The sequence below is a fragment of the Rhinopithecus roxellana genome, chromosome 9 (assembly GCF_007565055.1).
Source record: "Rhinopithecus roxellana isolate Shanxi Qingling chromosome 9, ASM756505v1, whole genome shotgun sequence".
NCBI classification, from domain to species: domain Eukaryota; kingdom Metazoa; phylum Chordata; class Mammalia; order Primates; family Cercopithecidae; genus Rhinopithecus; species Rhinopithecus roxellana.
The window spans coordinates 58,250,764-58,266,320 of record NC_044557.1 but is presented as its reverse complement, the minus strand read 5'-3'; the positions used below and the strand labels follow the sequence as shown (position 1 = coordinate 58,266,320).

Below are 15,557 nucleotides of genomic sequence, written 5' to 3'. Positions count from 1 at the left end.
CTGAACTATTTGAATGTTGTGGCTTACTGAATTCCTTACTAGACAATAGTGAATTTCAGTGCTTTTGAAGCACTTTTGGATATATGAAGTTTGGAAGGCTCTTCATAATTCTTTGCATGAAATTGTATATCAGTAAGGCATGAGATTTTCTTTTTAAATTTTGTGCCCTTGGGTAACATTACTGTGACTACATTTTGGACTTTTCTTTGGCCACAAATGGTGGCAAACAGTTCTATCTTAGGGTAATGAAAACAAGATAATGTTGGTTGCTGAAAAAGTGAAATTACAATACTTGTACTTTTACCATTTTTTAAGATTCCCTCGTTATGCCACGACCAGATAAGAATCACCAGTGTGTATTCAATAAGAACTGTTTCCCTCTTGTGGATGTAGTGATTGATCCTTACCTTGTATATCATCTTCGACCACATCAGAAAGAAGGAATCATATTCCTTTATGAATGTGTAATGGGAATGAGGTAGGAAAATAAATCACTTGTTTAATCTAATCTTAATTTTGATTTAACCTGTAACACAATAATGGTTTTCTAAGAAGATCCTGATAAAACGAGTCCTGAGGGTATACTATGAATTTCAATTGGTAGGAAAGGTGAATAGTGCTTAATGTGTGCATTTATTTCAAAAGTAGTTCTTGATAGATGCCATGTGCCAAACATACTGCTAGGAGGTGGGCATACAGGAATCAGGACCACAGTCCTTACTTTTAAGCGACTTTTAAAGTATTTGAGTAAACAGATAAATGCAATTGGCCTTAATGTGATATAATAAAAGCTCAGTACTGTTATGGTAAAGGGTCATGAGAACAAGTGAAAGAGGCTTTTAATTCTGGTTCTGAGAATTTTTTTTTTTTTTGGAGATGGAGTCTTGCTGTATTGCCCAGACTGAAGTGCAGTGGCATAATCTTGGCTCACTGCAACCTCCATCTCTCAAGTTCAAGTGATTCTTGCATCTCAGCCTCCTGAGTACTAGGATTACAGGTGTGCTTCACCATGCCTGGCTAATGTTTTTATTTTTAGTAGAGATGGGGTTTCACCATGTTGGCCAGGCTGGTCTTGAACTCCTGATCTCAAGTGATCCACCCACCTCAGCCTCCCAATGTGCTGGGATTACAGGCATGAGCCACTGCACCTGGCTTGGTTATGATAATTTTGGAAAAAGGTTTTCTTCTATCTCTACATCTGAAAATAGAAGAAAGTTTCTTCTTCCTTTTTGCATTTTCTGATTAAAGAATGGTAGTATCATCTTTTAATGATATTCTAGAGGACACAAACAGGAGAAAAAAAGAATCAAAGGCCCCTGCTAACATTTCTTCCAGTCTTTTTTGTTTGTTTTGGTTTTGTTTTGCCTTGTTTTTAAATGCCAAGCCCCTTGATTTTAAAATTTGTCGTTTAAAGGTAGCTGGAAATGAAATTCTCCCCGACTCTAAGAACTCTTTGCATGATGACAAGTTAAGGGAATACTGTCTTCCAGAAACTATTAACTAGACTCACATTTTCTCCCAAATCTGCTTTTTCTTTCGAAGGTCTTATCCCAATTGGTCTCAGAATCATCTTTGATTTCTTTTCTCTCACATTCTGAATCTAGTCAAACCTGAACTTTTAATTATTTTAACCTACTAAATATTGTTTCCTAATCTTTTCTGTCATTCCACTGCAGCATCTCTAGTAACCCATGTCATAAAAATATCATATTTTATCTAGACTATTGCAATGGCTTCTAACTTATATATTTGCTTCTGATGCTTCTCAAATGTATTCTACTTAAAGCCACCATCTTGAGTTTTCTCTGAAAAACGGTTCTGAACATGACATTCCCTTATTTAAAATCATTCAGAGACTCTCAGAACTTAGAACAGGGTTTCCCAGACTGTGATCCCTACTCCACTGGCAGTATATGGGACCATTTTGGGGTGGCAAGTGGACAAGCCTTTTTAAAAAATTTGAATAGTAGCATATTTAGTTAATTATTAGAAAAATAGTCTGGGCACAGTGACTCACACCTGTAATCCCGGCACTTTCAGAGGCCAAGGCAGGTGGATCACTTGAGGTCAGGAGTTCAAGACTAGCCTGGCCAACAGGGTGAAATCCCTTCTCTACTAAAAATACAAAAATTAGCTAGGCGTGGTGGCGGACACCTATATCCTAGCTACTCAGGATGCTGAGGCAGGAGAATCACTTGAATCCAGGGGGCGGAGGTTGCAGTGAGCCAAGATCGCGCCACTGCACTCCAGCTTGGGTAACAGAACAAGACTCTGTCTCCAGAAAAAAAAAAAAAAAAGAAAAATAGCACATTAAACTTTTGGTTTCACAGATAAATTATACTTAGAATGAGTTTTCTTTTCAAATTTAAGTTAAAATGAGTTGATTTGAAGAAAAATAATAACATATAGTATCACAGATATGGCAACAAATCATGATAGTAGTCATGAAATCCTGGTGTTTGGGAGATGCTGATCTATAAGATACAGTCTAAACTCTCAAGGATAAGTATACTCATCTTTTGTCTTCTACCTACCATGGTAGCTTCATATTTTTCAGTTCAAGCTCCAGCTATATTCAACTGCCTCATTAATGTAGTAATTATTTACCCTTTACAATTTTGCTCAAGATACATCTTCTCCATAAAGGCTTCCTGTTTGCTCCCTTCTCTTTACCATGAAAAGATGAATCTGTATTTTCTCTTTGCTATTCAGTGTATCTCATTTGGCTGACATTTGGTCCTTTGTTGCCAAATTATTGATCTAAAACAGCTACCTAGATAGTAGCTATAATTTATGTTGGTAATATTTTTCTCTATACCTTGAAATGGAACACAAATACAAAATTACATATTGGTTCTTAATTTCTACTAAGAAGAGATACAATTAGCTAACAAACTACAGCTGACTCTTGAACAACTCAGGAATTAGGGGTGCTGACCCACTGTGTAGTCAAAAATCTGCATATAACTTTGGCAGAAACTTAACTAATAAACTACTGTTGACTGGAAGCCTTACTGATAACATAAACACTCAATTTACACATAATTTCATATACTATATGTATTATATACTGTATTTTTACAATAAAGTAAGCCAGTAAAAAGAATGCATGATGAAAACCATGAGGAAGAGAAAACGTATTTGCTATTCATTAATAGGAAATGGATCATCATAAAGGTCTTCATCCTTATCATGTTGAGTAGACTGAGGAAGAGGAGGAAGAGGAAGGGTTGGTTTGGTTGTCTCAGGAGTGGCAGAGGTGGCGGAAGAGGTGGAGGAGATAGAAGGGAGGCAAGAGAGTTAGGCACACTCACTTATAACATTTATTGAAAAAAACCCATATATAAGTGGACTTTCACAGTTCAAACCCTTCTTGTTCAGTGGTCAACTGTATACTTACGTATTTTTGTAATATCCTTAATTCCCTTGGAGTTTCTTAACTTTAAAAATATAAAACATACACTGCTAAGGTCTTTAGGAATATAAAGTGGCATAAAAATACATGATCTTACTAATAATATCCCTAATAACATTTAATTTTAAATTATATAACTTAGGTCTGTAGGATAACAACTTTTACTAAATTATGTGTATTATATCAAGTGTTTAGTGTTTAATTTTTTTATGATGCAGGGAGCTATTTTTGTTGAGGACTTCATTTACTGACAGAATCATAAAATACAGCTCAGTATGCTCTAATGCTGTATTTTAATGCTGATTAAATATAATACAACAATATATTTTAAACTGTTTTGATATCTGAAACCAATAAAAATCAAACTCTTAGCGATGAGAAACACAGTTATAGTTAAATTATCCGTATGCAGATATAAAATTGGAATTCATTTCTAGCCTCTAAATATGTACATGTAATAGTAGCAGATGATTTAGATTCAACTCTCTAATTTCAGATTTATGTTTTAGTAATTTAGTTGACAATATGTAATGGATATAATTATCAAAGATGCAAAAGATGTGTTGTAAATCAGTTAATAAAGTACTAAAAGAGTCTTCAGTGTCATTAAAAAATACCAGTTTCTGGTTCTTGATGATTTTAAGGGCATAAAATATTTTTCTATTGTGATTAAAGGAAGTAAAATTATTTCTGACAGAATGAATGGCAGATGTGGAGCTATTCTTGCTGATGAAATGGGTTTAGGGAAAACATTGCAATGTATTTCGCTCATCTGGACCCTGCAGTGTCAGGGACCCTATGGAGGCAAGCCAGTAATAAAGAAGACACTAATTGTCACACCTGGAGGCTTGGTGAATAATTGGAAGAAAGAATTTCAAAAGTGGCTAGGAAGTGAAAGGATCAAGATATTTACTGTTGATCAGGTAAGAAACTTGAAAATTTAGCCTTAGTCATTTAAAAAAAAATCTAGTTTTTCAAATCAGTAATTCAGTTTTTACTTGTTAACTCCCTAACCCTTTTGCAAAAAAATGGAGTCTTAGCTTACATTTTGGTTTTGAGTTGTTATGAACTGAATGTTTGTGTCCCCCAGATTCATATGTTGAAACCCTAACTTTCAGTATAACAGTATTAGGAGGTGGGCTTGGGAGGTAATTAGGTTTAGATGAGCTGGTGAGGGTAGAGCCATGTGATGAGATTAGTGCCTCTGTAACAAGAGCAAGAGACACCAGAACTTCCTTTCTCTACCACGTGAGGATACAGTAAGAAAGCATTCTTCTGCAAGCCAGGAAGAGGGCTCTCACCAGAACCCAACCATGCTAGCACCCTGATCTTAGACTTTCCACCAGAACTGTGAGAAATAAGTGTCTGTTGTTTAAGCCACCCAATCTATGGTATTTTGTTTATAGCAACCTCAGTTGACTAAGACAGAAAGAGTTAACATATTCCAATTCTTAATAAGTGACTGTCAGGAATAGGCTGCTTAAATTTGATTTCATATCATTTCTTTTCCTGATTTTTAAAATACTATCTTTTTTCCTCAGGACCACAAAGTTGAAGAATACATCAAGTCTATATTTTATTCTGTTCTTATTATCAGTTATGAAATGTTACTTCGTTCCCTGGATCAAATTAAGAATATAAAATTTGATCTTCTAATCTGCGATGAGGGACATCGTTTGAAGAACAGTGCCATTAAGACAACTGCAGCCCTCATTAGCCTTTCTTGTGAGAAAAGAATAATTCTAACTGGTCAGTATTCAGTTTGGGGAAGATATTTTGGAATTTTTGCCTAGTGAACATACAGACTTGTACTATGATGCTTAACATTCAAATAACTGGTGGTATTGGATGGAATTTATACTGATAAACCTGTGTTAATTGACTCTTAGTAGGATTCTGAATCTTCAAATCCATGTGTAATTTTTTGTAGCCCAGACTTGGGGGTTTTTTAGGAATAAACACAATGATATCATGATAAGGAATTTAGGAGATCAGACTGGATTGCTTGTGCTTGGTTCCCGAGTCTGACATAGCTGTAACAACTTGGAGCAAATTATATAGTGTCTCTGTGCCTCAGTTTTTAAAAATCTCTAAAATAGGGATGATAATACCATCTAACTTAAGTTCTCGTGAGGGTCAGAGGAGTTAATCCATGTAAAGTTCTTGGGAAACCACCTGACAAGTGGTGAGTGTTTAATATAAATATCAGTTATTTTTATATGTATGTGCTACATATGCATGGTTTATTGTTGGCCAAAGCTTCTGGACTCAACTGTCTGGAAAGGTGGGATGGATGGTAAATACAAGAATCCTCTTCTACCTTGTTATTTAAGGCCTAGACTAGCGCAATGTAGCTTTTCTCCCGTATCTCATCTTGGTTTTGTATGGCCCTTCCAATATGCCATTGTGTCAGCAGAAGAAAGAAGAGAATTGTAGTCATTACTAATATTTAAAATTCCCCTATTTTCTACTCGGGGCTTCATTTTCCCTACCATCTTCAACCCTTTTGGAAGGAATGGTCAGGATATAATTATTCTTACCGTGTCATCATCATTTTTTCCTTCATGTGTTGTTTATGCATGTCACAGCTCTCCTCTGAAGTTAAATGAGGAGAGAGAAGGAGTGTGACCAACAACTTGTGCCTCTTTCCTATACAGATAGGTGGAAATATGTTCCAGAACAACAGAGAGGAGAAAACTCCTCCTCTTCTGTTCTTACTGTGTTGGGATGGGGAAGATTATCCACCTTTAAGACATTCCTCTTCATTTGACTTCCAATTTGTATAGGAGGATTGTATTAACCATTATGAAAAGTGATTTTTAAAATGATCTATACTTTAAAAAAATGATTTTGGGAAATACTAAATGACCTTTTTTTTTTTTTTTTTTTTTTTTTTGAGTTTAATCACGATAATAAAGACAAAAGGACTAGGGTCAAATCTCATAGTTATACCCCCAGGATTTACTAGATGCTCAACAAATGTTTGTCGATAATAGTGAAGTGAAAACCAAAGAATAGGAAAACTGGTGTTGAATATTTACAAAATGCCATTTTTAAAGGAAAAAATGAGTCAGAGAAATAGGAACCATAATCTGAATGATTTTCATATCTTTGGCTGTTTGAGAAGCTGAGTGGATTCTTTATACTTGATTTCCAATGTGCAGTTCAGATTTCTTTACTAGCCTTTGATCTTGAGATCTTTGGAGCCAGAAAAGTAATGGGGAAAAAAAAATGAGTTAGCTGAATTTAGTAACACTGAGTTAGAAGAGAAAAAGACTGTTTCTTCTTACTGCTTAAGATGGGGGTCAGTATTACTTATTTAAATAATAGTTGCAGATATAAAGTAAAGATGGTTAGCACTAGAAGGGAGGAGAAAAAGAAAGAAAAAAGAAGAGTGAGAAATAAAATTTACTGAAAAGTACTGAAGAAATAAAAGTAGTTCCCTTCCTTACTTGAAAATCAGATAATTTTCTGTAGCAAAAATATATAATTTTATTGATATTCTCAATGATAAGCAAATACTAATTTAACATTCCAAATTAAATTTAATCTGCAGTAGAAAATTGATCTAGGATTTCATTCAACAAGAATGTCTCGAAAGCGACCAGTGAGATAGTTTCATTTGAGACATTAGTATTGTCCTCTGTATCCTTTGTCAATCTTAGCTTGTTTCTGTTTTGCTGTCCATATCACTCTTACCCCCTGAGCTATGAATTTGGGTAAAAACTAGCCCTAACTAACCTTTTTAATTTAGAAATACTCATAGTTGGTTTCTATCTTCTTAGAATTGCCTGAATGAAGTCTTTGCTTTTATGCGCAGGATATTTTACCCCAAGATGATTTGTTCCTTGTTATGAAAGTACATGTTTGTATAGGAGTTATGTACAGTGACATATAATTGATAGGTGCTCCATAACTAAGAATCAAATGAAAATGATTTTGATTTTGTTTCCTTGTATTATCTAGCCCAGTGCTTTGGAGTTAATGTTTACTGGAAAATGGTTAGGATTCAGTTTGATTGATAGAGGGGCATTAGTCTTCTAGCACTGCCATAGCAAAAGACCACAGACTAAACAACAGACATTTATTTTCTCACAGTTCTGGAGACTGGAAGTCCAATATCAAGATGTCATCTGGTTTCTATTGAGGTCTCCATACTTAGCTTGCGGACAGCTGCCTTCTCCCTATGTTCTCATGCACTCTATCCTTTGTGCAAATGCATTCGTGGAGTATCTCCCTCTCTTCTTATAAGGACACCAGTCATATTGGATTAAGGCCCCACCCCTACGACCTCATTTAACCTTAATTACCTTCTTAAAGGTCTTGTCTCCAAAAACCGTCACACTGGGGGTTAGAGCTTCAACATAGGAATTTTAGGGAGACACAGTTCAGCCCACAATAAGAGCTGAATGATTATTATAAGATCTTAGATGCCTTTTCATTATATCATAGAAAAGATAAATCTGAGATTTGAAGCAAAATTCTTTTTACAGACTGAAAATTTAAAAACACACATACTGCTATGGAATGTTTAGAAACTGGAGAACAGAAATCATCCTCCAACCTCACCTCCTTAATTGTTAACACCTGACATATTTTATTATTCATACATACACACAGAGAGCATACATGCAAATTTTAAAATTCTTTACACGTACATACAAAACACATCTTTTTGCACATACATGTGTACATCAACATATCTTTCATATAAACATTTTTCTATAATGCATAATCTTGAGAACTATTCTTACAGTTTAACATTAGGTTGTTTTTAATTCTTTACTGTTATAAATAATGTGGTGATGAATATCTACAAGCATATACTCTTTCTGTATAGATTTCTGTAAGTGGGCTTATAGGATTAAAAGAAAAATATAAATGTGTATAAAAAGCTCTCAGAACTTTCTATGGAGGTTACAGGAGGATATAGGTATAGGTTATTGACAGTGTTGGGTTAGGTTGGGTGATAGATTTCTTTTTTTTTTTTTTTTTTAAACCAAAAAACAGAGAAAAAGCTTTTTTTTTTTTTTTTTTTAGGTAGGGAAGATAAAGAATCCTTTCATTTTCTCAGAAGTTTCTTTTCTATACTCTTGAACATAGTCTTAGTAAGTACACCAACTTGACTTGAAAAATCTTTAGTTTTTTCTATTTTTCTTCTACAGGTTTTACCTAGTCTAGAATTAGAGCACTGAAATAGCAAATAGGGATCTAAATTATCACTAGAAAGCAATGTGACAGACTCATACAATGATGCTATACTATACTATTGGTTCTGTCTTGTAGCCATATTTCCCTTCTCATCTTTTTCCCCCCTTCCTTACTCTTTTTTCTTCCTCTTTTCTGCCCTAAATCCTGTTTCCTATTCCCTTCTTGTGTTCTGCTTTTCTTCTTTTGTCCAGTTTTGCTTTTGCCTCTTCCTCTCATGTATCAGTTGGGATGATTTCAGATGCTGGTAACAGATGATCTGAATCAGATGTGCTTATTCCCCCATATAACTGGAAGTCTAAAGGTAGGGCAGGCTACAGCAACTCAACATTGTCATCAAGGATTCTGGTTCTTTATATCTTCTGCTCTGCCATATTTGGTGTTGGCTTCATCCTCATGCTGGTAGCAAGTGACTGCAGCTGTTCCAGACATCACAGCTAGATGTGATGATATCCAAAGGAGAACAGGACTGGCTCTTCTTATTTCTCTATGTTTAAGAGTGTTTCTCTATGTTTAAGAGCCCCTCTGTGATGACTTCTCATGTCTCATTGGCAAGGATGGGTCACATGCTACTGATGGAACCTCTTGGTGCCCTTTCTAGCTCTCCTTTTCTGGGCTGTTGTATCCATTGTTAAGCTGCTGGTACTATTGATTAAACAAATGAGAGGAGCCCCTTCTCTTTCTGGAGAATTATCTTTGATAGAATGAGAGCTGTATTATCCTCTATAGTTTGCTATCAACGATTGACTGATTTAGGGGTAAGCGGCAAATGGCAGCTCCCTTGCCTTAGAGTAATTTCAGGACCAACGTTATGGTGCAGTTTATACTCTAGAGCTCCGTGTAATTTAGCTGAAGCTAAATTACAGCTGAGGCCATTCTTGCTTAGTTTCTTCCCTTACCATTTTCTGATTCCATTATTCCCTTTCTCCTGAGAGCTCTCCCTCTGTAAATCACATGCAAACAAATCACTGTCTTAGGCTCTGCTTCCAGTGAACCCAGTATTAGACAAGAACCCTTGTGTATGTCAGTCATTTGCAAAGGAGGGGATAGAATTAGTATGATTGACTTAATCATTTGGGGTTTGATGAATATCTGAATGCCAACCACAGTGATCCTTCTACCGTTCTCTCTCTTCTTTCCTATACTCCCCAATCTTTGTTTATCATCATCATGCATATTCTTTTAGAGGCTTAACTGAATATATACCAACATAAATGTATTTTTCCCAACTCTTTCAACGATGTGTCTAAAAATTTAAAACTGACTAGATGTGTTAAATTTTAAAAAATTAGCAATTGCTGGTCTAACCTGGGGGTAGGGGACCCATTAAGTTTTAGGGAAGTGATTATTAAATTACTTGACATTAAAAAATTTATGTCATCCATCTTAATGAAATAAATGCATTTTTGTTTACTTTTCACATTATTTATATTTTTGGACAACATTGTCTAATCTGTTATTTGAAAGCCAGCTGAAATTACATTGTTTGTGCTGATTTATATGTTCTTTTGGCACTATTATAATTATTGAAACATGCTAATGTTTCTTTGAAAATTAGCCAAAAGCTATTGCATACTATATGTAATATATAGAGGGTATATTAATCCATTACAGTCTGTATTAACCCTTTGGGCAGTGAAGATCTTAATTTGATCTGATAACTTTGAAAGGTAGTAATAAAAGGTGCCATTCAATGAGTGTCTCCTGAGTGTCAGGCATTTTGCTGGGTACTTCGTATCCATTGTCTCTACTTTGCATTATAATTATTCTGGGAATTTATTATCTTCATACTTTTATAAATGAAAAAAAATCCTGAGTTTAAAGGACTTAAGCAGTTTGTCCAAAGTCACATAGCTATAATAACAGTAACAATTACTAAAGTTATAGAACATTTATTGTGCTCTAGGCACCATTCAAAGTATATTATGTGGATTGACTACTTTGATCCTCACAACCCTAGAAAGACTATTATTATCTGCACTTTACAGATAATAAATTGGTGTAAGTAACTTTCTCAGGGTCACTCAGGGAGTAAATGATGCAGGTAGGATTTGAACCTAAGCAGTCAGACTCCACTGAGCCTGCACTCAATCATTAAGCTATACTACTATGTAAGAATTTAGTATGCAACTAAAACTAGAGTTAAAAATTTATGTGGTGATTAATATTTTTTTAACTTGCTTTGACTGCTGTTTCTTAGTTTTAGGCCATTTGCTTGTATTTATTCCTTTTAGGGAATAAATTTCTCCAAACTTCCATTGTGGTTTTGTTATAAACCTGAGATTGTGATTGTAAAACACAAACTTGACCTTTTCCTCATTTTTGTCTCTCTTTAGGTACTCCAGTTCAGAATGATCTGCAAGAATTTTTTGCATTAATTGATTTTGTAAATCCAGGAATATTAGGCTCTTTGTCATCTTATAGGAAAATATATGAAGAACCCATCATTTTATCAAGAGAACCTTCTGCTTCTGAGGTATAATTTACTCTAATAAATAAGTTTTTAAAAAGCCGTATGTCTGAGGAAATTATCCATAACTTCATATTATTTTGATTTAGAAAAATCAGTAGTGTGAACTCTTTCTTTTTCTCTGCAATCCTTCATTTCCTGCATTCCTTATTTTAGAATATGACATCACTTGTCTAAAATTCATGAATAGGAACTTCACAAAGAATTATGATAATAAACATTTAAAAATGTTCATCCTTACTAGCGTTGAAAAAAGCAGAACAAAATAACCAAAGTGACTTTTGTAATTTTCTATTGGTGTGTGTTTGTTTATTTAGAGATGGTGTCACTCTGTGTTGCCCAGGCTGGCCTTGAACTCCTGGAGTTCAAGTGATCCTTTTGCCTCTGCCTCCCGAGTAGCTAGAACTGCAGGTGTACACCACCTCCCCAACTTGGATTTACTAGTGGTAGCAATTGTAGGCAAGGGTCTACTATTTGGAATGTAAATAGTTGGTTGGAATGTACATTGGCACAACATGGGGAAAGTTTGGCAATGTATATCAAAAGCATTAAAATTGTGTATATCTTGTGGCCTGACAATACTTCTTTTAGGAATTTATTATAAAGAAATAATAGTACGTTTATTTAAAAACTTAGCTGGCCGGGTGTGTTGGCCCATTCCTGTAAACCCAGCACTTTGGGAGGCTGAGGTGGATCACGAGGTCAAGAGATCGAGACCATCCTGGCCAGCGTGGTGAAAACCCTGTCTCTACTGAAAATACAAAAATTAGCTGGGCATGGTGGCACACGCCTGTAGTCCCAGCTACTCAGGAGAATCACTTGAACCTGGGCGGCAGAGGTTGCAGTGAGCTGAGATCATGCCACTGTACTCTAGCCTGGCGACAAAGCAAAACTCCATCTCAAAAAACAAACAAACAAAAAAACCAAAAACTAAAAACTTAGCTATAAGGTATAGGGTGACCTTATGTCTACCAAAAAAAAAAAAAAAAAGCCAGATGTGGTGGCATGTACCTGTGGTCCCAGCTACTGGGGAGGCTGAGGTGGGCGGATTGCTTGAGTCTGGGAGGTGGAGATTGTAGTGAGCTGAGATCACATCACTGCACTCCAGCCCTGGGTGACAGAGTGAGACTCTGTTTCAAAAAAAAAAAAAAAAAAAGAAATAAAAACTTAGCTGTAAGGATAAAATATTAGAAACAGGCTGGGCACAGTGGCTCATGCCTATAATCCTAGCACTTTGGGAGGCCAAGGCAGGTGGATCACTTGATGTCAGGAGTTCAAGATCAGCCTGGCAAACATGATGAAACCCCGTCTTTACTAAAAATATAAAAATTAGCCAGATGTGGTGGTGTGCACTGTAATCCCAGCTACTGGGTAGGCTGAGGCAGGAGGTTCTCTTGAACCCGGGAGGTGGAGGTTGCAGTGAGCCGAGATTATGCCACTGCACTCCAGCCTGGGTGATAGAGCGGGACTCTGTCTCAAAAAAAAAAAAAAAGAAAAGAAGCAAACTAAGGGAAACACAAATGGGAAACAAACATTTTTAAAGGTAGGACAATGGTTAAATTATGGTTTACATGTTGTATACAGACTATATTTCATTGAATCTAAGATTCTACCAATTATATATCATTATTTTATGTTATTTAGGAGACTGTGACTTCACTTAATTAAATGGTTATGCTAAACATATAAATAGATCATGGTTGGTTTTTCTGTCCCTATACTCTTATTTCTTCTTTTAAAATTTGTTGGGAAGCAGTTAGTAAATGGTTTATCATTATGAAATCTTTAATGTTTATTTTAAGTGTATTTCTGTCTATAACACTTTCATTTAAGTCTGCTATTTTTCCACAGGAAGAAAAGGAGTTAGGAGAAAGAAGAGCAACTGAACTTGCTTGCCTCACTGGACTCTTTATCCTTAGAAGAACCCAAGAAATTATAAATAAATATCTCCCACCTAAAATAGAGAATGTTATCTTTTGCCGACCAGGAGCACTACAGATTGAGCTTTATCGAAAGCTGTTAAATTCTCAGGTTGTCAGGTTCTGTCTTCAAGGGTTGTTGGAAAATAGTCCCCATCTAATATGTATAGGAGCTCTTAAAAAATTGTGCAATCACCCCTGCCTTTTGTTCAGCTCTATAAAGGTAAGTGCATAGTGTCTGAAACTATGTCAGGGATATGAGGGTTCTATAGTATATGAATCTAAGAGGGCAGATAGGGCTAATTTCTGAGGTTGCATTTGTGGGTTTTCAAAAAGCTCTGCAGGCTATCTAGCATGGTTCTGCTGTAGAGCTTATCCAGCCTTTCACTTGTTCTTCAGAGCACGTCCACATTCCTAGAGCTGAAGTAGGGAAGAGAAGGGTTTGAGGTACCGCCTTCTACAGTTTGTGGCCAATCCCCTTTGGTACCTTATCTAATGCTTGGCCATGGTCTCCCTTCCTATTTATGTTAATATAGTCTGCCAGTTTTGTTTGTTTGGTGCTAACAAATACAAAATTTGCCATTAAAAATAATTTTTTTTCCCTCATTTTGAACGTGATACATGATTGTTGCATAAAATTTAGAAAATTCAGAAAATCACGAAGAAAATAAAAATCATCTTAAGCTCAAACCATAGAAAAATCACATTTTGATATTAATAATATTAGCTAACAGTTATTAAGCACTCATTATACACAGATTGAGCCTTCCTAATCTGGAAATTAGAAACTCAAAGTGCTCCAAAATTCAAAACTTTTTGAGTGCCAACATGACATCACAGGTGGGCAATTCCATACCTGATATCTTTGCTTTCTGATGTTCAGTGTGCACAGAATTTGTGTCATATACAAAGTTATTAAAAATACTGTATAAAATTACCCTCAGAGTATGTGTATAAGGTATATATGAAATATAAATGAATTTCATGTTTAGACTTGTGTCCCATGCCCAAGATATATATATGCAAATATTCCAAAATCTGAAAAAATCTGAAATCTGAACCACTTCTGTTCCCAAGTATTTTGGATAAAGGATGGTCAACTGGTACCAATCACTAAGTACTTCTATTCGTGTTATTTTATTTATTATTTACAAAACTCTATGGAATAAGTAATATTATTACCATCCCCATTTTTTTGGTGGGGAAATAGGGGCTCAGAGATAGATATATATAATCTTATTCTAGAGAAACTTGATGCTATTTATTTATTTATCGAGATGAAGTCTTGTTCTTGTCCCCCAGGCTAGAGTGCAATGGCGCGATCTCAGCTCACTGCAACCTCCACCTCCCGCATTCAAGTGATTCTCCTGCCTCAACCTCCCAAGTAGCTGGGATTACCGGCGCCTGCCACCACGCCTGTCTAAGTTTTGTATTTTTGGTGGAGACGGGGTTTCACCATGTTGGCCAGGCTGGTCTCGAACTCCTGACCTCAGGTGATCCGCCTACCTCGGCCTCCCAAAGTACTGGGATTACAGGCGTGAACCACTGCACCCGGCCTTTTTAATTTATTTTTTAAAAAGAAGTTATTAAAAAAAATAGAGATGGGGTCTCACTATATTGCCCAGGCTGGTCTTGAACTCCTGAGCTCAAGTGATCCTCCCACCTCAGCCTCCCAAAGTGCTGGGATTACAGGTGTGAGCCACTGCGCCCAGCCGCCACTTAAAAAAAAACTAATTCTATATACAGTGATAAAAATTAAACGCTTTGGGCATGAAGCCCAGTAAAAATAGCCAAAAATTTCTTCATTAAAAGAAAGACCTTATAATGGCTCAGAATATACCAGTTAATTTAGAATATGTTTGTACATTCTTGAAGAAAGCAGCAGGGGGCTCTGAGTGTTTCTCCATTATTGCCATGCAGTCACTAATAATAGGCATAGGATACTTCAAATAGGGTACATAATTTATAGTCTGACATTTATTCAGAAAAGCCTTTTCTCTAACTTCTTAGGAAATAAGGATTGATATAAAAGGGCAGAAATGAGCCTTCTACATGTATAAGTAACCTTTAAGCAATGGCTTGTAAGTGTTTCTATTGAAACTAGATTGTTTCCCAAGTTCAATTAAGATGTTAGGTCTTTCTTTAGGAAATGTGAGTGGAACGTAACCAGTAACAATATCATAACTCATAACTGAAGTGTATTGGGTTACATGGAGTCAGAAGAGACAGTGTCCTGATTAGCTTGATATGAGAAGTCGAACTGGTAAATCTCTATGATGGAGATGCTGCATCAGGCTGTCACAGTATAAAGATATTATCTATCAGTCAATTATTAGTTAGTGGTACGTATTATAATATCCTGGGAAGCTCTTACAATTACATTAGTCCAGGCCTCAACACATATGGATTAATTCAGAGTTTTGTTTGAGAGTAGGACCCAGGCATGAGCATTAAAAAAAAAGCCTTCTCAAATCATTCTAATACGTGTTCTTTGTTAAGAACTTGTGCATTAAGATCGCCCATCTTGGCCAGGGCAGTGGCTCAC

The 15,557-nt window shown here is 35.9% G+C and overlaps 1 protein-coding gene across 2 annotated transcripts in view; it reads left to right on the top strand.

Moving 5' to 3' along the window:
* Positions 1-15,557, top strand: part of RAD54B (RAD54 homolog B) — a 100,673-nt gene that overhangs the window by 68,340 nt on the left and 16,776 nt on the right. For both annotated transcript variants that reach the window (XM_010358616.2, XM_030937655.1), the window contains 5 exons: positions 316-478; positions 4,113-4,338; positions 4,957-5,164; positions 10,960-11,099; positions 12,945-13,235. In XM_010358616.2, coding sequence (XP_010356918.2) covers positions 316-478; positions 4,113-4,338; positions 4,957-5,164; positions 10,960-11,099; positions 12,945-13,235 — 1,028 coding nt within the window. The remainder of the gene's footprint in view (positions 1-315; positions 479-4,112; positions 4,339-4,956; positions 5,165-10,959; positions 11,100-12,944; positions 13,236-15,557) is intronic.